At 38.0% G+C, this 21912-nt stretch overlaps 3 protein-coding genes and 1 pseudogene across 6 annotated transcripts; 1 reads left to right on the top strand and 3 right to left on the bottom strand.

The window, feature by feature from the left end:
• Positions 1-199: 199 nt before the first annotated feature.
• Positions 200-6424, top strand: LOC140779681 (disease resistance protein RGA2-like; annotated as a pseudogene).
• A 595-nt stretch (positions 6425-7019) lies between these two features.
• On the bottom strand, positions 7020-11963 carry LOC140779469 (protein IN2-1 homolog B-like). Of its 2 annotated transcripts, XM_073124542.1 has the most exons (11): positions 11899-11963; positions 11730-11822; positions 11512-11586; positions 11353-11413; positions 11192-11278; positions 9886-9984; positions 9687-9795; positions 9508-9584; positions 8568-8675; positions 7498-7578; positions 7020-7377 (listed from the first exon to the last, which is right to left on the bottom strand). In XM_073124542.1, exons 2-11 carry the CDS (start codon positions 11816-11818, stop codon positions 7369-7371), a joined length of 795 nt encoding a protein of 264 aa, XP_072980643.1. In that variant the 5' UTR covers positions 11819-11822; positions 11899-11963; the 3' UTR covers positions 7020-7368. The 2 variants fall into 2 exon arrangements, with proteins under 2 accessions (XP_072980643.1, XP_072980642.1); XM_073124541.1 differs by lacking the exon at positions 11899-11963 and having other exon boundaries at positions 11730-11888.
• Positions 11964-13130: 1167 nt separating this feature from the next.
• Positions 13131-16273, bottom strand: LOC140779815 (large ribosomal subunit protein uL10c-like). Of its 2 annotated transcripts, none has more exons than XM_073125096.1 (2): positions 15535-16273; positions 13131-13432 (listed from the first exon to the last, which is right to left on the bottom strand). In XM_073125096.1, exon 1 carries the CDS (start codon positions 16111-16113, stop codon positions 15541-15543), a length of 573 nt encoding a protein of 190 aa, XP_072981197.1. In that variant the 5' UTR covers positions 16114-16273; the 3' UTR covers positions 13131-13432; positions 15535-15540. The 2 variants fall into 2 exon arrangements, with proteins under 2 accessions (XP_072981197.1, XP_072981198.1); XM_073125097.1 differs by having other exon boundaries at positions 13131-13355.
• Positions 16274-16755: 482 nt separating this feature from the next.
• On the bottom strand, positions 16756-21419 carry LOC140777169 (APETALA2-like protein 3). Of its 2 annotated transcripts, XM_073121098.1 has the most exons (11): positions 21293-21419; positions 20425-21222; positions 20321-20346; positions 20191-20221; positions 20013-20097; positions 19778-19923; positions 19486-19530; positions 19262-19365; positions 19065-19180; positions 18552-18662; positions 16756-17180 (listed from the first exon to the last, which is right to left on the bottom strand). In XM_073121098.1, the coding sequence occupies exons 2-11, from the start codon at positions 20910-20912 to the stop codon at positions 16956-16958; spliced, it is 1377 nt and encodes a 458-aa protein (XP_072977199.1). In that variant the 5' UTR covers positions 20913-21222; positions 21293-21419; the 3' UTR covers positions 16756-16955. The 2 variants fall into 2 exon arrangements, with proteins under 2 accessions (XP_072977199.1, XP_072977198.1); XM_073121097.1 differs by having other exon boundaries at positions 20425-21347.
• Between the last annotated feature and the right edge of the window lie 493 nt (positions 21420-21912).

Genomic DNA, 21912 nt, shown 5'->3' with positions numbered 1-21912 from the left:
AAACTCTGATTTCTTTGAATTTTTGTACGAAAAACGGGCCCAATCAATCAGCGTTGACTCCAGGATGCGTTCGGATAAGCAACGACTTTAATCGGTTGGTGGAAGTCAACTTACGTAGGCCATGCCACTCACTTCCAAAGACTCGTGGTCCATTGCATAATAAACTAATGCACACTACTTTCTAATTCGATTTGTTTCACTGGGCATCCCTCTCCCCCTCCTCTTCCAAGCTTTTCTTCCTTTACCTTCGAAGTTTTAATCTCTCACTCATCCCTTCTTCCTCCTCCTCCATGGCGAGAGCTCTGCTTTCCTCTATCATAAGTTCGGGCGCCAAGTTGGTGGCTGCGACCCGAAGCTCCGGATCCGTGGAGGTCCCGGAGGATGACATGAATTGGACGATGAGCACCCTGAAGGGAATCCAAGCGACGCTTCGCGACGCGGAGGAGAGGGAAATCAGGGAAGAATCCGTGAAGCTGTGGCTTAAGGAGCTCAGGGGAGTCGCTTACGCTGCTGAGGACGTTCTTGATGACTGCCACTACGAAGTAATGCGGGCCAAAGTGGAGGCAAGAACCGCTGCGGTAGCCGATCCGAGCAAGAAGAAGCGAAGATTTGGCGAGGTCTGTGTTGATCTGGAGGCCCTCCCTTTGCAAGAGGAGGAAGCGCAAGTAACAGACGTTGTGGCAAAGGATTCTCTTCGCAAGAGGAAGATAGTGCAAGCGGGCAGCTCATCTTCAAGCCCTTCTCTTTCGATCAGAGCTCCGACACCTAAGGGCATGGTGGAAAGGATCAGAGCGATCAGAAGCAGATTCGATGAGATAAATAAAGATCGGGAGAAGCTCCAGTTGCGAGAGGAAGACGGAAAGAGGCGCCCGCGCCCTGATGCTGCAAGATATCCTCCACAAACCGGCTATTTTGTCGATCAATCCAGTGTTTTCGGTAGAACGGAGGAAAAGGAGGAGGTAATCGAATTATTACTCTCTGATCATGATAGTGCAAGTAGTATTTCTACCATTGTTATCGTTGGCAAAGGGGGACTGGGAAAAACCACGCTTACTAATCTCATATATAATGATCCGAGGGTACGCCAAAGTTTTGATCAAACCGGATGGGCATGCGTCTCTGAATTTTTTGATGTCAGGCGGCTCACAAAGGCGATGATCGAGTCTATTTCCCATGGGAGTTGTCCTCTCACAGAGCTGAGCACATTGCAGGGGAACCTTATGAACCTAGTTAGGGGGGAGAGGGTATTGATTGTTCTTGATGATGCGTGGAACGAGCAGCATAGCGACTGGGAATTACTGAAAGCTCCTTTGTTGTGCGCAAAGGTGGCAAAAATCCTTGTCACCACGAGGAATGATGCAGTTGCTGTCATCATGCAGACATTGCCAACTTATCGGCTTGGCTACTTGCCAGACCATCAATGCTGGGCTTTGTTTCAGCATTACGCATTTGGCGGCATGGATTGCGTTGACCAATGTAACTTGGAAAAAATAGGAAAAGAGATTGTGAGTAAGTGCGGCGGCTAACCGCTGGCTGTGAAGTCACTTGCAAGCCTTTGAGATTCGAGGTGGACGAAGAATGTTGGACGGAGATCTTAGAAAGTGAAGAATGGCAATCATACGTTGACAATGAGACTTTTGTAGCCCTTCGTATTAGCTATCAACGTATGCCCCCATATCTGAAGCCCTGCTTCCGATTCTGCTCTGTGTTCCCTAAGAACTATCAACTGTCAAAGAAACAGTTGATTCAACTGTGGATTGCCCAAGGTTACATACAGTCTGACAGTAGAAAAACAATGGAAGAGATTGGTAATGAATATGTTGATGAATTAATGAGGAGATCATTTATTGATCATATGTCTGACCGTTCTACTTTATATGGGGAGGATGACAGCACATATGAGATGCACGATCTGATTCATGATTTAGGAGGATTGATGTCTGAAAAAGAACATTATGCGATGGTTGATGCTGAGATGTCTGATCTTTCAGATGAAGTTCATCATTTATTCGTGAAAAATAATGTGGAAACAGTGTTATCCGGAAATCTTACAGATCTTCGAACACTTGTATTGACAACTGATGATTACAAAATCATTCATCTTGATGATCTTGCAAAAGCTCAGTGCTTAAGGGCTTTGGAGTTGGAAGTACATTTTCTGAAGCTACCAAATTCAATAGGCAATTTGAAGCACCTGAGATATCTTTTCCTTCTTCACTATGAGCAGAAAAGTCTACCTCCATCAATATGCCTCCTTTACAATCTGCAGATATTGGTTCTTGCATATTGTCATCAACTTGTAGATTTACCGGAAAGCATAGGAAACCTGAATAACCTACGAGACCTTACAATCGCCTTCTCCAGTATCGGAAGGCCACCTGAATCTATTTGTCAGCTTAGCAACTTACAGAAATTGATTATCAGGTCCTCTGATATACATGAATTACCAGAAGGACTTGGAAACCTTGTTGACCTACGGTACCTAGCAGTGTGTTGCTGTCAGATTAAAGTATTGCCTGAGTCTGTTTGTCAGCTTAACAGTTTGCACACCCTGATACTCACTAACTGCAAAGGGCTCAGAGAGTTGCCCAGCTGTATAGGAAACCTAAGGAATCTACAAAATCTAAACCTCATAGAATCTGGAGTCCGATACATGCCACTTGGGATCCACAAACTTGTGGCTCTTCGGAGTCTGGAGGCCTCTCTTGAAGTGAGAACAGATTACAGGCATGGTGCAGTAGGATTTCTAAAGGACTTGGTTAATCTAGAAGGAAGTGTATGCATCTCAGGTTTGGAGAACATTGTAGACTCAGAAGATGCAAAGAATGCCAACCTCAAAAGTAAGTGTAATATAAGAGAGTTGACACTGAACTGGCAGACCACATTTGGTGAATACTTCGGAGAAAGGAGAGCACATCTAGTCCAATTCAAACTAGAAGTCAGCAAGGATGGCGATGCAGATAGATTGGTTGGTAAGGAGATGGATGGTCCAATGTTAGAGTGCCTTCAACCTCACTCCAGCCTCAAACAAATCAATATTCTCGGTTTTCGTGGCAGTTTATTTCCAAGATGGATGGGTGACCCTTCCTCCTGTACATCGCTTGAATCTGTCATTATAGAAAGCTGTCAATATCTTAGGTCTCTTCCATTTTGTAATCTCCATTCTATCAGTAGCTTGACTATAGTAGGGTGTCACGAACTCCAGATCTTACCACAGGAACATCTGCCATCCAAACTTCAAATTTTATGCATCCAGGATTGTCTGCAACTGAAATTGCTGACCGGTTTGCAGAATCTTATGTCACTCATTCGTCTTGACATATACAAATGTCCTGAACTCCAAATCTCACCAAATGAAACATTGCCACCCAAGCTGAAGATAAAATGTGTTGAGATTTTTGAATGCCCAAGGCTTACAGATTGGTGCCAGCAACAGAATATTTAGGTATGCTCCATCTTTAACATATAAAACCTATTAATTATTTGAGGAATTTACAGAACCATCTCTCTCTGACTATAGAGTTAATCCAAGATATTCAGCTATTTTTATTTACTCAAACATATTGTATTAATGTCAACTATGTAAGACTTTTATATCATGCATGGCCTAATATGAGACTAATCTGTCTGTTCTGTGTGTACTATAGTTCTAAATGGGAGGTTGATTATGGCCTGGAAAGCGATAAAAATGGGAGTGCAGATGCAGCTGAAATTGACAGCAGTGCAGAAACAAATTTGCTTTGGCAGAGTGGTTCTTGCTTCAGAAAACAACATCTGGAAATAGGTACCTGTAGAAAACAATCAGTTTGTTCCTGCTAAATTGAACAAGCTATACTTACACTTAGATCATCCAGCTGAGATTGTCTATGTCATGCTTCGTACACTATATTCATGCTTACTTCTCTGTTTACAATGGTGTTAGTGTATGTAAGATTGCATCAGGAAGGTAATAGTGGAAGAGAAAGTTATGAACAAATCAATTCTGAAATCATCTAATTCACAATTACCATTTTTCGTGGAATTGAGTGATATGATATCACCAGTCAGATTCTTGTTAGGACCTTCCTTCGTTTCCTGTAATTCATCTCGAGTAACCTCTGGCTGATCATGTAACCTTTCATAACATGGTTTTACAAGACTTCTTAGCCCTCTCGTGAATATTTCGGAACTTAAAAGAATTATCTCTCAATGACTACTTGCCACTTTATTCCACTTAAATCAGATAAATTGTCATAATGATCAACCTGAGACTTCTTCATGCTTGAACTAATATTAGAGACAAATTTGCCTATTGTCTGCGCAGCTTTCCTTTGTCAAGTATGCACTGAACAGATGCAAATCAATCGGGAAGTGAAGAGGTAATCAATCTACTCGCTACAGTATATCATCCAGCTACTTTTGTTTATGCCATGCTCAGAAATTAGAGCAACAGCATGCTTACTCTTTTATCATGCCAAATATTGCTTATTGTGCTAAAGCATTCTTCTTCAGTTACTGGATTGGATAAATTAGAAGATTCCATTTCGAAATTTGATGATGGCCTTTCTTAGTTGGCCAGTTTAGTCTGGTAAATTACTTATCTGATTTTGATTGAAGTTTTTGTTATTTTGATCTTCTTGAATCAGATCTGAAAGAAAATCAAAATTCTGGAACATTGATGGTATCGACTTATTAGATATGTAACTACTGCAGAATTATGTCTTACATGGTGCTTGGGATGGCTAACATTTTATCCTTCTGCTGAATAACACATACTAATCAGCAATTACACCATGCGGAATAACTGACCAGTTTCACCTTAAGGCTATGTGACTGATATTATTCTTAACAGAAGGAAGCAGGGAAATCCTTCAAATTCTCCTTGCGAAACACTTGACTTGGTCCACCTTGCTAGTGTTTCTTAATGCCTTACCAACCTTCTCACAACCTACTAATGTGCTCATTCTGTTTCCCCTCAAGCTCATCCTGATATCAGGTTTTTTTTTTCCACTAAAAGTGAAGATGCTTTATTCTTTACTTGAGATGTTTCAATCGATATGTTTCTTTTCTATACTTCTTGTTCTTCATTACCTTGTATACAATTCTATATACTTTGTACAAATCTAAATTTTATCTTCATTAATTATGAGATCCAATATATCACTAAAAACTTTACTTTCTTTTCCTTCTTTGAAGTGATGAAGAAATATTAGTCAAATAATATGTGGATCTCTCTTTATTTACTCTCTTGTGGTAGAGTGTCCATATTGTCACTTCAAGCAAAATAGATGTATGTATATATATATTTGTCCTTTTTCCTAACTTTATTTACTCTGGCTCCTAATTATTGGATAATATCTAGATATAAGGTGGATGTTACATATGCAGATATGTCATATGCTCCATTTATTGAAAGGTTTCAATTGCTGTTCCATATTCAGGTCATTCTATGCCAAGTGAGCTTTCTCCACAACCAGCTTGTACACTCTTTCTATTCTCTCAAGAAACCAGTTTAGTCTCACCAAAGTATGCATCAGTTCCTGCAATACCTTATACCATGTGATTTGGATAGTTGTTTTATATGGTCTTGAGCAACAGAATTGAAGTATGAGATTTATGTTATGAATCTTGAACCTCGATAAGTGTCTATGCAGACAAGTTTGCCCTTATTCTTCCAATGGAAACTATCGTCTTCTTTCTGTTACTTATCTACCAGATTTCGCCTTGAATTTTGATTCTGAAATAAATATACTTTTTTTTTCTCTTTAATATTGTCTATCTTAGCTGTTTATATGTTTTCTTCCATCTCTCTTGTAAAATGATGTCTGATACTCTGATCAAGATAAGGTCAGACCTGGAAGGGCTTTATATTCCAATAACATTGTTTCAGAAGTTGAACAAGAATAATGCCTACTCAGAAACCCAGTACGATCCTCAGGAGCTACTTACTAGCATCAAGAAGCATTTTGGTGTAAAATCCTTCTACAGAGCTCAACCATACTTTTGTTTTATGCATTGGAGAAAGAATGTAAAATCTAAATTAATTATTTTCTTTTTCTTTTTCTTTTTCTTTTGCCTTCTGAGATCTATTGAAGGATTCTCTCCTACCTTTCTCAGGTTATAAGTTAATCTTTAACTTCCCATTTGTTTCTGCATGATTTTATAACTCACAAGTCTTGATTTTCTGTGTGTGCACACAAGTGAACAAACAAAGTACTCTTACTGTGGAAAAGTTGAAGAGAGGAAAATAGTGGCAATTTGGTTTCAATACTTCCATCCACTTGTCAAGTTTCTTCTCTGGAATAGAACTGCCTCAATACTGTTGAAGTCAATGGCAAGAACATGTTCTCAAATTAAATGTCTTTCATGTAATGTCTGTAATATACTTTAATGTTGATCAGATGTAATAAAATACTTCTGTGGAAAGTTTGGTATTGCTTGTGTTGCGAGGAAATTAATGGCATTTGTGAATTATCTCTTTGTTGATGCACTGGGATGATGTTATGATTATATTCAATTTTCCCTTTATGAGGTGTAGATTCTATAAGTATCTATTGAGAGTTGTGCATAAGTTAGAAACTCTTTTTCTTTCTTGAGAAGATGCATTTTTTAGCAGCAGTTTGGTTTTTATCTTTATTTTTTGATGAAAAGGTGGATTTTAACCAATTTGATACTATATCAAAGAGAGATTCACAAGCACAAATAAGAAAGGAAGATAGCTAAGAAAGTGACTATGTTAAGGTTCATGAATGTAGGAATATAGTGGAGGAATACAAATATTAGGTTATGTCACTTTCTGTGTCAATAAAAGGGGAAAAGAGAAAGAAAGTAATGTGAGAGAGGAAGTGCTATTGAAGAGACAATAGATTATGTTTACACAGACTTCCTGAAACTCACACAGGTTTATGTAGTGCAAAACTAGGAAGTAACTCTTGCTGCAAATAATGAGATTGATACAGTGGAGATACAAATTCCACAGAGGTAGATTGTAATGTAATAAGAATGATCTCCTCATGAACCTTACTTTTAACTCAAATTCGTGATATCTGCATGAATCAACATAAACCTGATCAGCAATCGGCCAGTCGAAGATTTTACAATCAGAACATGTAAAAATCAAAGGCATCTAATTCTTGCCATTGATTAGCTGTAGGGATGAGAAGTTGCAATACATCGGTAGAAGAAACTGGGTAAAACCCAAGTGCATGGAATTTCAAATGGAACATTGCCAAATAATTATTCATCTTCTAATAGCTCCGCAATGAAGCAAATGTTATTTTCCTTTTCTAATTAGTATGAAAATTTTAGAGCACAGCTTCTACTTATTTGTATTTGTACAAAAGCAAAACAAGGCATCAGATGAGAAGCTGCAGAAGGTAGGAGAATCCTTCAAGCAATCTGAAAAGGCAAAATAAAATATTCAGAAACAAGTCAAAACAATTGAGTAAAAGCTGATCCAGATATTTTCTTTAGTTCATAAATCCAAAATACAATTGAGTAATGTAGAATGATTTTTACCCCAAATCGCTTCTTAGTACGAGTAATTAGCTCTTGAGGATCACGCCGTGTTTCTGTGTAGGCATCAATCTTGTTCAACTCCTAAATCAACAATATATTGCAATTAACAATCTTCCAAGTATGAAATGACAAGAATCTAGCTAGTGTTTGATGATTGTATGTAACTAAAAGAGAAATAGAAAACAGATCAAAGGTCAAGAATGCACTTATTTTGATATCAAAAATCCAGGTGAACCGGTGGAAGTTTTCCTTGTTAAGCAAGAAGTCCACTAGGTTGTAAAGGAAGAGACTCCGATACGATGCTAGTTTCCATCCAAAGAATGAAGGACCAACTATATTCAATTCATCAGGTACGAAATTGGTAACATAAATCTCATTCTTCAGATTTATTGCTCAATTAAGTTATAATAAATTATCCATATTACTACAAAACATTGTAAAAGTCACTGCTCTTTCATTAGCATGAAATGGTTTTCCTCTGAGAGAGTGACAGAATTTATATACTGGTCTTGGAGAAAACTACTTTGCTAACTCGCGAGGTGTTTACTTTAACGAAAGTTTCTTAGGCTCTGCCATCATAGGAAACAGCTAGAATATTTCATGCTCTCATAAATTGGGAGGTATTGGTAGTTTAGTACTGTAGACTGTTGCTTAGCGTGACAAGGCTTTTGTAAGCACCCATTTATTCCATCTCATTTTCACTATTAAACAACAACTATTGTATAACCACATCCTTTGGACTAGGCAAACAGATGGATACTATAGGTTGTTAATTTGTGAGATTGTACAGATCACGGAGCATCATTGTAGGAGACTCATAAATATGGAAACATTGAGAATATACATGGAGTAGAAGAGATAATTATGTTATAATTAAACAAATTCTGCATCATGGATTAGTTGCAAGAAAGAGTTACTAAATAAGACATTGCTAACCATAAAAGGTCTAACAAGAAATCATGTAAGAAATAGAAGAATGAATTAAGAATATACCAAATCACACGAAATGTAAAAATGACCTAGGATACCTGAACTTAGAATACAACAGATACAAAAATGTTCTGCATTACCTCAATCCACAATGCCAGCTTGGGCCTGCCTTTGGTGATGTCATAGCTCTTAATATCCGCAAAGAAAATTTGAAATCGTTCGATAAATGGAGCATATGCAATATCCACCTAATGTGTAAAATTCCCCCAACAATAAAATATTAGAGAACAGTAAAGTGGGAAAAAGGTGAACCAGATAGATATCCAGACTTATACATTTTGCCTGAAAGCAAGAGTGTGCATACTTGATCATAGGACAGAGAAACTGAAAGAATAAACCAAGCATTGGCCTGACCATATTGTTAACCACCTAGACAAACCTTACAAGGTGTACATCTCATAAAAAACATGTAGCCGACAGATACAAAAAAGAATACAGCATGGAAACTGTTCCTCAGTCAAATTATATCAGTAATCAATATGCAAAGTGTGGAATAAAAAAATGAACTTTCCCAAATGGATCTTCATGTTGTGCTTAATTTTCTTTGGAGCAATTGCAGAACTGTTTGTGCATTTAACATGCATTACTCCCAATTGGAACTTCAATTGGGTTTGCAATGTCAATTGACATGTTTGTTGACATAAGCTGCTGTGCTTGACAGACATGTGCAAATCTTGGTCTCTGAGTTTTAATAAGGTAAGAGGCCTTTTGTGAGGAAAGAAAACACCATTTGGGAGCTTAATCAGCTGTAATTAATAAAGACCCAGATCTGGAGATGATCCTAAAATTAAATTTCATTCTGGGAAAAGATTTCAATATAGCATTTGCATGAAGAAAAAGAGAAATTGCTTCTTTTTTCATTATGGTCTGACAGATAAAGAAGTACGACTCCAAACTCCATGTAAACCATAACATTACTACAATGTTGAATCTAAAAATCTAATAATCAATGAACAGCCATAAATTTTGAAGTTCCCTCAATTCTGGAAGCTACAGCTGTAAACCCCGTCAACAACTTACCAGACTAAACTGGCCAAGGAAGAACGGTCCGTCATCAAATTTTGAAAGGAAATCTTCAATATTATCCAAGGCAGCAACTGAAGAAGAGTGTGAGCGAATCAATATGCAATAGTTTCAACTTTCAACTTTGTCATCTATATTCTGATAGTAAATCTATGATATCTAACAGCAGTTCTCACCAGCTTCATCATCTATATCTCCCTTACTCGGTAAGGCTGTGAACAGAACTTTATTGAAAGAATCAATGTAAGAGAGTAGTTCCTCTGCAAATTGCTGCTTTGCAGGATCCTACAGGTTGCCAACTGAAATGTCAGAAAACAGAGAGTAACAACACAACTCCAGTTAACACACACAAAGAAAAAGATTGAGATAGCTTACATCAGGAAGCAAAGCAGGGCCTTCAAAATGACTATCTATGTATTTGACTAAATCCAGGCTCTCTCCTTTTACTTCATTATTGTGTTCCAAGGAAGGTACCTGTACAAAACATTTACCAATGGTATTTCTTTTCATAGTGAGCCTAGTCTCTCCTTCAAAAGACCACTTTTAGTTGGTGAGAAGTAGAGAAATAAGTAATGCAGGCAATGAAATCTTACATTCATAAGACAAGAAAATCTGAGCCAATAGATAATAATAGCCTGTTTAATAGTAATAATAGATGAATGGAGATTGATTACATAGGGAAGCAGCTCTTTCTGTAAAGAAATACCCGCTATCTATTTTGGAAGATGTCACAGGAGGTTCTTCATGGATGTAGATCTAGGTAATTAGGATATCTCAAGAATTCCTCTAAGTTTCTAGTTTCTACTGTTCTTTACTCAAGCACTGTGTAACAGGGAATCCTTGATGAAGTTTACTGTTTCTTTCTCTGTAAGGCAGTAAACAACAAGGGCTGATGTGTGACATCCATTGTTTTAGCTTCAGACAGTCATAAGAAAACCCATGAAAGGTAAATCGCTACTAAATTATGAAACTTGAGGTCACCCTTTCTTTTATTTAGTGTACTCCAATTGTTTAAGCTGTTCATGTGCTTGACAACAAAACATTTTGGACTCAATGCTCAGGGATTATCCTCCGGTTCCTGATATGTTTTCTCTTCTATGGTACTGTGTGTTTCTCATCCTAAGAAATCAGGACTCAAGATTAACCGTTCAATCCTTGGCCCATAATCCATACTATAGAGTTTAATTCCATCATTTTATTTGATGTGAAAAATGGGAAGCTTAGGCATATAAAACAGAACAGCAACGGCTATGAATAAAGGCCAAACTACATTCAACTTGCTGTTGTTTCATAACTGCTACTTGCAACTTTTTCTCAAATTTGTATCCAATCTCTTTATCATCATGAACAATATCCAGAGTGGAGGAATATTCATCAAGCTTAGAGATTGAATTTAAATTCAGATCAACAATAGATATAATCAAATGAGAAAAAACAAAATTCATGGAGAAAGTGTAAGGTACAAAGAAATGCAAGTCTCACATCTTAAGTTGATTATGGAGTGAATCACTTATTTGTGCTTCCTAAAGAAAACTGGTTTCTTTACCCAGAAATGGATGTTTTAAGCGTCAACAGACAGCCTAATATCTGGTCTGAACCCTTTGACTAATTAAAAGGGCAATAAGAAGGAACAGACCAACAAGTTAAAGGATAAAACATATAAAACCAAATCATCTCACACCTTATTTGGTGGGTAAACCTTCTCCTTGTACCATGCTGGCCTATTTTCCAAATCAATGGGCACCAATTTGATCTTTTCTTGGAGTCCCTGCTTCCCAAAGAAGCAGATGGTAAGAAACAGCTAGCTTTCGCTAGAAATACAATAAGAAATTCTCTGAATACCTTATAATTTCTAGTAATCCACGTCCGTTGTGCATAAGGGCATACGTAAGATACATACAACCTTCAAATCCAGTAACACCAAACGTGAATAAAATAATAGGAGCATGAATAACAGATCTAACCCAAATTTTTTAAAAAAAATTAAAGTTAAAATATCACCTGGTGGTCCCATCAAAGAGATTAGGTGGTTCAGAAGTAGAATCCAAGGGTGGAGGAAGGACCTCCTTCACGAAACTACACAGGAACAATAATAGCTCAAACGATTAAATTGCTGGATAACCAACTCTCAAAATCGAGACTTTCCCGCAGGAAATGGATCAAAAAGTTGGATTTCTAGGTGGGTTCTGCAGTTCTCAATAACATAATACAAGAAATACCTTGGTGGCGCCGCCATTGCCTTGAGAAATCCTTTAGGCCTTTTGGCTATAATTGGGGATGAAAATGTAGACGTGAAACTAAGAGCCATCGACCTATATATACAGGAAGATAGATAGAGTCGGACCTGAACAACATAGCAGACTTAGAAGGTAATAGAGGAGGAGCTACCATTGGATACGGAAAAGTAGGGGGGGAGAGAGAGAGTGGCGTAACCAGTGACGACTGACGACAAACAAGTGGTGTGATGTTAAGCCCAATTTGTTGGAGAAATTCCCCCACACAGACAGTTGCAAAATAGTGGTTCAAGGAATGTAGCCCAACAAGCGGTCTAGGTTCTTCTACTAATTAATTCGTTGTCTTAATCATCTGAAGTATGACTTTGCTCGCGGCCTTTTGGGCAGGATTGGATTTTTATTGGATGTCCAATTTACCCCCCGCCCCCCCGTGCATGTGAATGTGAATGCTTCAAAGCTTTCAACGTTTTGTATGATTTAGATATTACTTTTCTTTTTTATTGTTATAGGATATAATAGATATGTTAGGTGGTTTATTGGTGCTAATTTTTTTATTTATTTCTTTATTTTATTGACATAAGTAAGATGTAAAAATTATTAAATTAGACTATATTTTTGTGGAGACAAAGTTGAGTCTTTTTTTTTATGTTGGCAATTAAGGGTTAAGCTAGAAATGAGCCACATCATGTTAGTTCGGAAAGAATCACTTCTTGCAGGAGAAACAAAAATCATCAATTAGAGTTTTTGTGCACTTATATAGTTAGCATCTTAGCATTTAAGCAACAAAAGCATTATTCTCAGTGATGGGAAAACTGTGTGTGTTTATTATCCAATGAATAGATTTTTTTTAATTTTTTTTTTTTTTTTGGAGTGTAGAAATGAGAAATATATTAATAAGCAAGCAGTGTGCTATAACCTCGTAATAATATGCTGTTAGTTAGTTACTCTATCTTGTGCATGATTAAAAACATCTACAGGGGCATTTTAGTCCAAGATTAAAAAAAAAGAGGAAAATTATTTAGACAAAAGTTCCACATTGTGACCACAAGCAAGTTGTGTCATTTGTCAACAATTCCTATTCATCCCACACAGACTCAATGCCTGCAGTTGTGCTCTCTGGTGACACCTCCAAAGCACCAATCTCTACATAAAGAATTAAATAAAAAAACTGCAGAGTTGAGGCATAACTCGCTTTACTTTGGTTCAAAATCTAAAATCTCCTCTGTCCATAATAGGCTTTAAAAGTAATGCTAAAAGACTGATGAGTTACATGTCTAAGCAGGAGCAGGCCCAGAATGGGACCGTATTTGGAGTTATTTCTATTCAAGATATAGAAATTATAAAAAAAAAAAAAGGCTCAGTCATAACCAAGCCTAGATCAAGGAGTACGGGTAGTGATTTTATTTAGCAGTGGGTATTACATGCCCACAATCCAGTATACAATTGCAAGTCACTGGAAATTTTGAAAGAAAAATTCCTGCTTAGGTGGCAAGCAATATTCTGCTGATACAGGAAATGACTTGATGTCCAGATATCCTCTTCAGTTAGCTTATCCTTCAGAAGCATTTCTGGACCTAATAATCCGAGTTAAAGAACATGGTTCTACTCCAACTGCAGAAAACAATGACCAGGATCCAATAAAGACATCAATTTCTACCAAATTCCATATCATAGATGTGGTCAAAATCCTGTACATAGTCATGCAAATGTAGTTAATAAAAAATTGATCCAAAAAAGTTTAAGCCTATACTTCATAGTAGACATTGTCTTTTGCCTGGAAAGAATGTGTCGCATATTCAGGAGAGCAATGAAAACCTTTAATCAAAATCTATGCACCTGCAGCTCTATATATATATAATTTGGATGCAAAAACTGGGAAGCAAGTGAAATTTATATTCATAACTCTTCAGCCAGAAAAAAAGAAAAAGAAAAGAACTAGACGTTTATTTAGAAACAATAACTAGGTAATATGAAAAGCTTTATAAAAAAAAAAAAGCAAATCAATAAAGATTTGTTCGCAGCAGATTCTGAATGCCATAGTAGAACTGGTACAAAATAATTAGCATTATAGTAATCAAAATCATTGTGAAATGGAGAAGTCCCAATTTTCTTCTTGAGCAAATTCTCCAAAACAGGATGAGATATTCGTCTGTCTGCAGACTATTCATCAATTATATTGTTGAACCACAACCAATGAAAATATATCGTACCATGTGCATATATCCCTTTTATGAAGTATGAATGGAGCTATAAGATACTTGAATGGTAGTTGACAAATGACAACATCCTCTTGCTATAATGAATAGCTTGTAAAACCATTTTTAGCCATCAGTTTCATCCTAGGCATTGCCAATTAAAGAACCTCCAGTTTGTTCCTTGACTGGTCCACTCAGAATCTTAGTCAAAAAATCATGAGCACTTCATAGGATTTACATGAGCAATATTTAGTGAAAAGGAGAGTGAGATACCATGTTATTTACTTTTCAAACCTTATGTAGAAAATTCTGTCCAATATTTTGAGGAACCAGTTCAACTAAAGCTATCTAAAAGTTTGCTACATCTTCATGAATGAAAGTTAACTTCATGCCTTCTACCTCCAACCTTGTGTCTTTCAAATGTTTTAGCAGAGTCTGCTGTTGATCCATAACATGCCAAGTCTAGAATCCAATGTTGATTAATAACACGTTAAGTTATAAGTACATGCTAAGATGCTTAATTAATGCTTCCATAGGAAGTCAGCAGTATAGTAGCATGTAGCATTTAGGGTCCATCACTTATAAAACAATTATATTAGGATCCACCGCTCATAAGAAAGTCATATGATTCGAGTCTTCACCACATAGAAATACTCAAGTTCAAGGTCCTGAAGAATTTATTTTGAGATCCTTTTGCTTCATATATTCTTTAATAATCAATCCCTAGATAACTAAGTTCAATAGAAAAGAGAATAAAGTAAATTTAATGATAACAAGTTACCAATATATTTGTGCAGTCACCAACTGCATCCATACTGTCTTTAGTTGATTATCTTTAGTACAGTCCTTCAAATAATCATGCATTCTATTTAATGTATGTGAAGATTAGACAAGGCACAGACATAAGGCCCTGATATTGTTACGAGCTTTTATTCTATCTTGATGGAGTATGAAAATATAAATAATCACTCACTCCTTCCCATGTACTGAGAATATATGACCATTCCTCACTGTTTCTATTTAATAAACTTAAATATGGACAACCTGTACTCCTATCACAAACAGAGTATATGCTATTGCGAGCAAACGTTCTATAAAAGTCAAATCCTTCTAAGTTCTAACAATCAGCTAGCTTTTGGTAGAACAGCCATCTTAGGTGGACTCAACAACTTAATGGTCAGTTTACTACTTATCCTGCAACAAACTTACTAAGAGCACATTTTCATTATTTCAGGCACTTGTCAATAATCAAATGTCTATAAAACTAAAATGCATACTAAATGGAATATCAGAGGAATGTACCTTCATCAAGATAATGGTAATACAGTTAACAGAATCGAAATCTAGAGTACAAATTTAAAGCATCCAATGACAAAAAACAATTTTTTGAAGCATCATAGTGTCAGAATAACGGTCTGAACATAACATACAATATCTAATCCCTATTTCCCTAGTGTTAAGTTCTAAACAAGAAAGCATCCAAATGTAGGACTCCCATTGTAATATAGTAATAAATCACCGAAATATTTATCAAGTGACAAGCATCTAACGTAATTTAGACACACAGGAATGTGAAAACAATCAATTAAACTCACATCGATCTACTTCTCGCTGGACGCCGCTGCTGCACCGGCTTCTGTGCCCTCCTCAGTCTTCTTCTTCATCATCCCCATCACCCCGAGCAGCGACGCCGCAGGCGTCTGAAAGCACCCAAGCAAGTACTTATACGATTCCATCCTCGTCGGCATGCTCTCGAGCGCCGCGAAGTCATCAGGCCCATAGAGCCTTCCCTCGTACACTGCGCCGGTGAAGTCATTAAGCGCGAGCTTCCACTCCTTCTGGAAATCCCTATAGGGTTTCAAGGCGGGCGGGATCTCGTCGGATTTGATGAAGAGCCAAGCATTCATGCCCTTGGCGCAGGGTTTTAAGGCTTCCCACTTGGTGCCCTCGATGGCCTTCTCGACAAGAGAGTTCTTGGCGACGAGGAGGGTGGCAGTGGATGGGAGGCCGGCGCGGAGTGCCTGGAGCTGGCGGACGGAGAGACCGTGGCACCAGATGCCGGCGAGGAGTTGGCAGTTCTCGAGCTCCCGGCGGAGGGCCTCGCGCTTGGAGAGGGACACGGCGGCGCGGATGGAGGGGAAGGAGGAGGCGGCGGCGGAGCGGAGGGAGGTCATCTGTGGTCGTTTCTAGGGTTTGGGTAGGAAGACGACGAGGAGGAGGAAGAGGGTTTCGCGAGGAAGCGATGGGGGTAATGCTTCGGCCCCTTTGTTCTACGCCGAAATCTGCAGTTCCAGGTAACCAGCGACGACTTCTCAGGTTTACTATGATATGGTTTACTTCGGGTGGACAGTAACTTCTAGGCCTTTGATATAGTAGTTACCTTGTGATGCGAAAAATGACACACTTTTCTACCCAGATATTTCGCAAATGCAATTTATTCCATCAAACATATAAGTCAGCTAATTCCACCTTGGAATATTAATCCTCTTCTTACGAACAAGGAAGGAAATTTGCTAAATAGAACATGACGTAGGTGATGTGAGCAGAGACACCACTTGTTGGCTTTAAAACGTATAAAAGATAATCAAATAAAGTAATGATCCGATTTCTCAATATACGGTTTGTCGAAAACCATCAAATCGAGCTATTGACAGATATCCAAAGAAATAAAAAGCAACTAGTTTCCCAGGCCCATCAAAGAAGGCAAAAAGAAAAGGCTCAGCTAGAGAGTTCTCAGCACTCTCTATCCATGGTTACGCAGAATTGCCTAGGGTGACTAATCCACAAATAAAATGACAAAAAAATTTTAAAAAAAATTAACCCAAAGGTAGATTCAGCAAGTGATGCATTTAGTTACGGCAAAAAATGACAGAATTTTTTAAGTTTACAACAAAAGGTATCGTCTGTTTGCAGGTAGCAGCCCTCGCAGATCCCCTTCAAATGTTTCTATAATAATAGTGTAGTGGTAGAAGTAACAACCATACAAACATTTTTCAAATATACCATGAATCAACCTTCACTTCTTAAAACCGTAATTGGATGAAGCTGGTGGGGTGAAATGGATATGAGCTATTGAAGGGGGTGGCAGTGGCGAAGCAAAGGCAGATGTTGCTGTAGTTGTAAAGAATCCTGATGATGCTGCAGAAGATAATGGCGGTGCTGGAGAAGGGCCATGCATCTGCCATGCCCAGTTGGGTTGAGCTTGCATACCCACCTCAGGCCACTTCTCTTTGGCTCTTTCCTGTAATGAAGAAAAAAAAACATACAAGTGTAAAGAAGTGAGAAAAATGAGTGTAACAAATTATAGAGCACATTCATTGCATACTTAATGGGGTCAAATATCTGAGCAATTAACACACATAATAAAATTACAATAAATAAAGTCCCTTGGAATTGGGACAAGAGAGATATAAAGATTGTCAAAGTGCAGTGATTGGTCTGCAACATGGCCTGTAACTTAATCTCCACGAGGAGAAAGCACAAGCTAGGAATCTGTCTCATGGTAATTCTAAATTTAAATCAGCAAATGAAGAAAAATTAGATATGCTGGAAATAAAGGACAAGCTTGTCAAGCTACAGGGATAAACCAAGGTGAGGTAGGTCTGAACTGGAACATAAAATATACCAAGAATGCATAAGATGCATAATGCCAGCTTCAAATTACAAAGCACAATCATAAGAGTTGCATAAAAAAGAATTCTATTTCTTAACTTGTGAAACTATATGATATATCAAATTTCAGAATGAGCAACATCTACAGGCTACAGCAAGGTGCACTAACCATGTTAACAATGCCCCCAGTAAGATAAGGATCTTTACTATAAATATTAAAGAGGAAAAAACCCTTTAATGCTAAGTATGAAGAATATGGCATAATTTCACTGGGAAAAGGTATTTGCGAGAGGATATCATATTCAAAGGTCTTATCAAATGAAAGGTTGTTAAGCAATGCACAGAAGTGCCAAATGGGAAAATCACAAGGTCTTAAAAATAAAAAATTGTTAAGCAATGCACAAAAGTGCCATGTGGAAAATTCAAAGTTCTCGGCAAATCAGTTGTTGAGCAAGGCACAAAAGTGCCACATGGAAAATTCAAACAGCTTACCAAATCAATACTTATTAAGCAAGGCACAAAAGTGATACATGGAAAATTCATGCCAACAGATCGATTTGGATGTCATGCATAAGAATGAAACCACAGAAAATAAGCAGACATTCAGATTGATACTCATTGGCAAACTCAAGCAGCTAAACATGCAAGAAAAAAAAGGTATGTTGACAAACAATAGATTAACATCCTAAGAGCTTCTGAATAGTTGATATATCAATTTTTTTTCAGGATGTTGCTATCAAATTCAACAATTCATGCGATCCCAGTATTATCAGCTTTTGCATAGATTTGGACAAATAAACCTCCTCTTCGCTCGGAGAAAACAGAAGGCAACACTTTTGGATGCCAAAATAATATGAATAGTTGTACCCAAAAACAAGAACAAATAAACTAGTTATATGATGTAAATTATCCATAAATTTATAATGTTTCTTGATAAATATAAACACCTCTAGTTTTACAGATATAAATCTGCAGCCAAAATTAAGCATAAGATGCTCACCTCGTTACTGGAAAATAATGCATGGCATTGGGCAGTCCAAGCATGAGGTTGCTCGGGCCGTACAACAAAACTATGTGGCTGACCAGCCAGATGGGAGAAAGAGTTGTCAACCTGTAACAGAAAAAACAAAGTCACTCAGAGATCTTAACTCTCAAACAATTTTCTGGTACCAAATAAACTTATATGATCTTTTGAAACACTCAAATAGGATCCTTTTTAAAAGTATACAAAAGAACAATAATATTGGCAGCTCACATAAAAAATTATTAAATTACACATATGGTGTATATTCAGGATCCATCATATAGGCAACTAAAGGAAATTGTAGTAGAGGATGTTTGAAGATTGAGTCAGAACATGAAATGATTCTCTAGTTGTGATAGTGAGTTGAAGCTTATGATTGGAATGAAGAAAAAAAAATACATTCAGTTCTTTGTTGTTTCAAAATTTGAATCATTCTAAAGTTTGAAAAAGGTGGCAAGTATAGAAACTCATGATAGCAAGTTAAGATACCTTGGTTTGAGATGCTTCTGATGATCTATAAGAAAATTGACTAACAAAATTCTGATCCTCTTTAGGACTCTGGTTAACAGGTTGAGATATTCTCAAGTTCAGATCAACTTCCTGGCCTGCAAATATGTCAATGAGATATATACAGAAGACTAGACACAAGAATAGAAAAGAAAATACTTGTATTTCAGCAATAATACCTTCACTATCAACGTCAGGAAGTATCAGTCCTTCATATGTACTAGGCTCAAAATTAGTTACAGCCTCCCTCCCGTTACATTTTATGGCTGCCTTATCATAAGCCCTAATGTTCAAAAACAAAAGCAGAGACAAAAGGGAACTCAAGTTGGTTGGAAGATTATAAGTTAATACAAAGATTAGAAGATTCATTAGCAGCGTATAAGTATTTCATGATGAGAAAAACCTTGCAGCTTCTATTTCATTGTCAAACAGTCCAAGATACATGTACCTGCAGAAAGGTTGTGATGTTAGTAAATACTTGGTCAGAACTACTTTTTGTTTCTTAAAGAACAAGGAAAGTTTCAACTTACAATTGGGATATAACATGTCTAAATCATAAAGCTATATCACCAAGTGGGCAGAGTAGTAGAATTTAAAAGTGAAGAATTTCTCGAGAGAAAAGTTCATTCCTATCTTAGAGGACAAATTAAAAGGATAGATCAGCATGAGAAAGAATGGAAGGTAAAGGGCAATACTTCTTGCCAAGAAACTGTCCCATCCGAGCTTCCCAGCGGCCACACTTGTGAAGAGTCACTCCTCTATACTTTGAGCTTCCCCTTGAGAATCCAGTGCTTTGCCGACGTAATATGTGCACAAACTCTTCCTTGGATAGATTCCTCATCTGAAATGAGAAAGGTCATAATGAGTTTTGGTCTCGGATTCAAAGCATTGGACAAAAGATTGTAATATATAGAAAGTATCCTGCATCACCTGTTTCAGATCATCATAATCACTAAGGTTAAAATTGATATCAGCATCAATACCACGGAACTTAATTGCGGCTCGATCATATGCTCTGCAATCAAGGTGGTTACTCCTCAGCTTTCCCTAAACATACAGATATATACATCCACAAAGCTCAAGATTTCAAATAGAATCGTTTCCAAACCTTGCGGCGGCATGGGCAGTGTCAAATCCTCCTACAATATACAAACCAATCAAAATATCAGAAAGAGTCAAAGGGTGTCAAATCAACAAAATTTCCAACAAAATGAAAGAAATTTGGACAGAAATATTACCCAAATAGACCTGTTTCCCGCAGTCCCTACATTATCAAAAACAAGTTTAAGCCAAATAATCAAAAGAAAATTATAATTTGCGCCCAGCAAGAAGAGAAACTAACCATATATGGGATTCCCATCTTCCAGTCCTCCGGTAGAACGTGACTCCCCGGTATTGTGAGCTCCTAGACCGTGGCCCCCTCCGACTCTTCTTCACCTGCTGCGGTTGCTGTTGCTGCAAAACTCTTAAATCTGGTTGAACAGTAGCCTGGCAGATATTGAGATCGCCCCAGTTCAACCTGGATGACGATGATGAGAAGGACGATATCGGCGGCTCCTCTGCCACTTCCGATACCGCGGGCAAAGGAAACAGCTGTCTAGTAATAACACCAGACTCCGGAGAGCCTTCATGACCATTCCCATCCTCCTCGGTCTCCTCTTCCACCGCATTCCCCTTCTCCATCGATGCTGAACTCTTCAAGATGCCGAACTCGATACCCTCCGCATTGAGCACGGAGGAATCGGAGGTCCCGGAATCACTTCCAGATCTCTCGGAGAGCCGCTTCTTGTTGAAGTCGGAGGAATCCTCGGTGGAGTTGAGATCTAACATCTCCCTTTGCTAAGACTACTCGATAGCGCGATCAGAGAGCTAGTGTCTGCGTTCTTCTCCTGGCTACTTCAGGAAGAAGAGCCAGAGCAAGAAAAGGTAGAAGCAAGACAAAGCCGAGTCGTTCTTACGGAACATTTGTCCCGCGATCGCGACGTTGACGACGACGAAGGATCGAGCTACTCATAACAAAATACTTCTCGGATTACGATCGAAAGACAGCGACCAAGAACCAAGCGAAACCCTAGCGATTAGATCCGATCGAGCAAACCGAAAAGAGATCGAACAGGACGAGGAGGAGATTGCTTTATATCTGCTAAGAGGAATCGCAAGATGAGGATAAATCAGTGGAAAGTAGAGGAAGACGGCAGCGGTAACCTCACCGGCCACGCTCAGCGGAGGAGGAGAAGCCGAGGCGAAGGAATAATGAAGAGAACGAGCTGAAAGAAAGAGCTCGGATTCTCTCCAATCCATTGTAAGAACAAAATCACAAGAAAACGGGCCCCTTGTCGCCACGTCAAACGTTTCTCTCACTATATTGGAGCAAATCCGATCGTCCGGAGAACGCTGACAAATATCTGAGCGCCAATAATAGCCGTCCGATGAGATCGGACGGACGAGTAACTTTGTAGTACTACGGCGTCTGGATTCCCGTGAGAACGGTGGGTGTATTTATAATAAAGCCGCCATTGAGGGGGGGTAAAGAGTAAAAAGGATGAAAAAGAGTCAAACTGCCTCAAAACGTGAAACATTTCTCCAACTTTTTGAGATTTGACTTCTTTAAATCAATTTCGAGCGACTTCCCCAACTACCCAAAATGGAGAGAGATCTAATAAAGCTAGGTAATGAAGACTTGAAAGGGAGATTTGGTTGACATTTATTTGAACTCTATAATTGCTAAATTGAGTCTCGATTTTATTCAGTTTATTTATTTTTAAATTGGAAATATTGGCACCTGTAATTATGATTCAGATCTTATTCTTACATTCCTTACATCTCTTCT

This window comes from Typha angustifolia, chromosome 15 (genome assembly GCF_048772165.1).
Source record: "Typha angustifolia cultivar Huaian chromosome 15, ASM4877216v1, whole genome shotgun sequence".
Classification (NCBI taxonomy): domain Eukaryota; kingdom Viridiplantae; phylum Streptophyta; class Magnoliopsida; order Poales; family Typhaceae; genus Typha; species Typha angustifolia.
The sequence above is the reverse complement of the archived record's forward strand: the minus strand, read 5'-3'. Positions and strand labels throughout refer to the sequence as shown.

What these genes read in the sequence shown, in the direction of transcription:
- LOC140779469 (XM_073124542.1), bottom strand. Translation starts at nt 11,818, where the DNA reads ATGGCTCTTAGTTTCACGTCTACATTTTCATCCCCAATTATAGCCAAA. An exon ending in AGGTTTACCCACCAAATAAG is followed by an intron (nt 9,985 to 11,191) that starts GTGTGAGATGAT and finishes TGTTTTGTACAG; the next exon opens with GTACCTTCCTTGGAACACAA. An exon ending in AGCTGGCATTGTGGATTGAG is followed by an intron (nt 7,579 to 8,567) that starts GTAATGCAGAAC and finishes TTGTTGATTTAG; the next exon opens with GAGTTGAACAAGATTGATGC.
- LOC140779815 (XM_073125096.1), bottom strand. Translation starts at nt 16,113, where the DNA reads ATGACCTCCCTCCGCTCCGCCGCCGCCTCCTCCTTCCCCTCCATCCGC.
- LOC140777169 (XM_073121098.1), bottom strand. Translation starts at nt 20,912, where the DNA reads ATGTTAGATCTCAACTCCACCGAGGATTCCTCCGACTTCAACAAGAAG. An exon ending in AGATGGGAATCCCATATATG is followed by an intron (nt 20,347 to 20,424) that starts GTTAGTTTCTCT and finishes TTGATAATGTAG; the next exon opens with GGACTGCGGGAAACAGGTCT. An exon ending in TCCTGACGTTGATAGTGAAG is followed by an intron (nt 19,181 to 19,261) that starts GTATTATTGCTG and finishes ACATATTTGCAG; the next exon opens with GCCAGGAAGTTGATCTGAAC.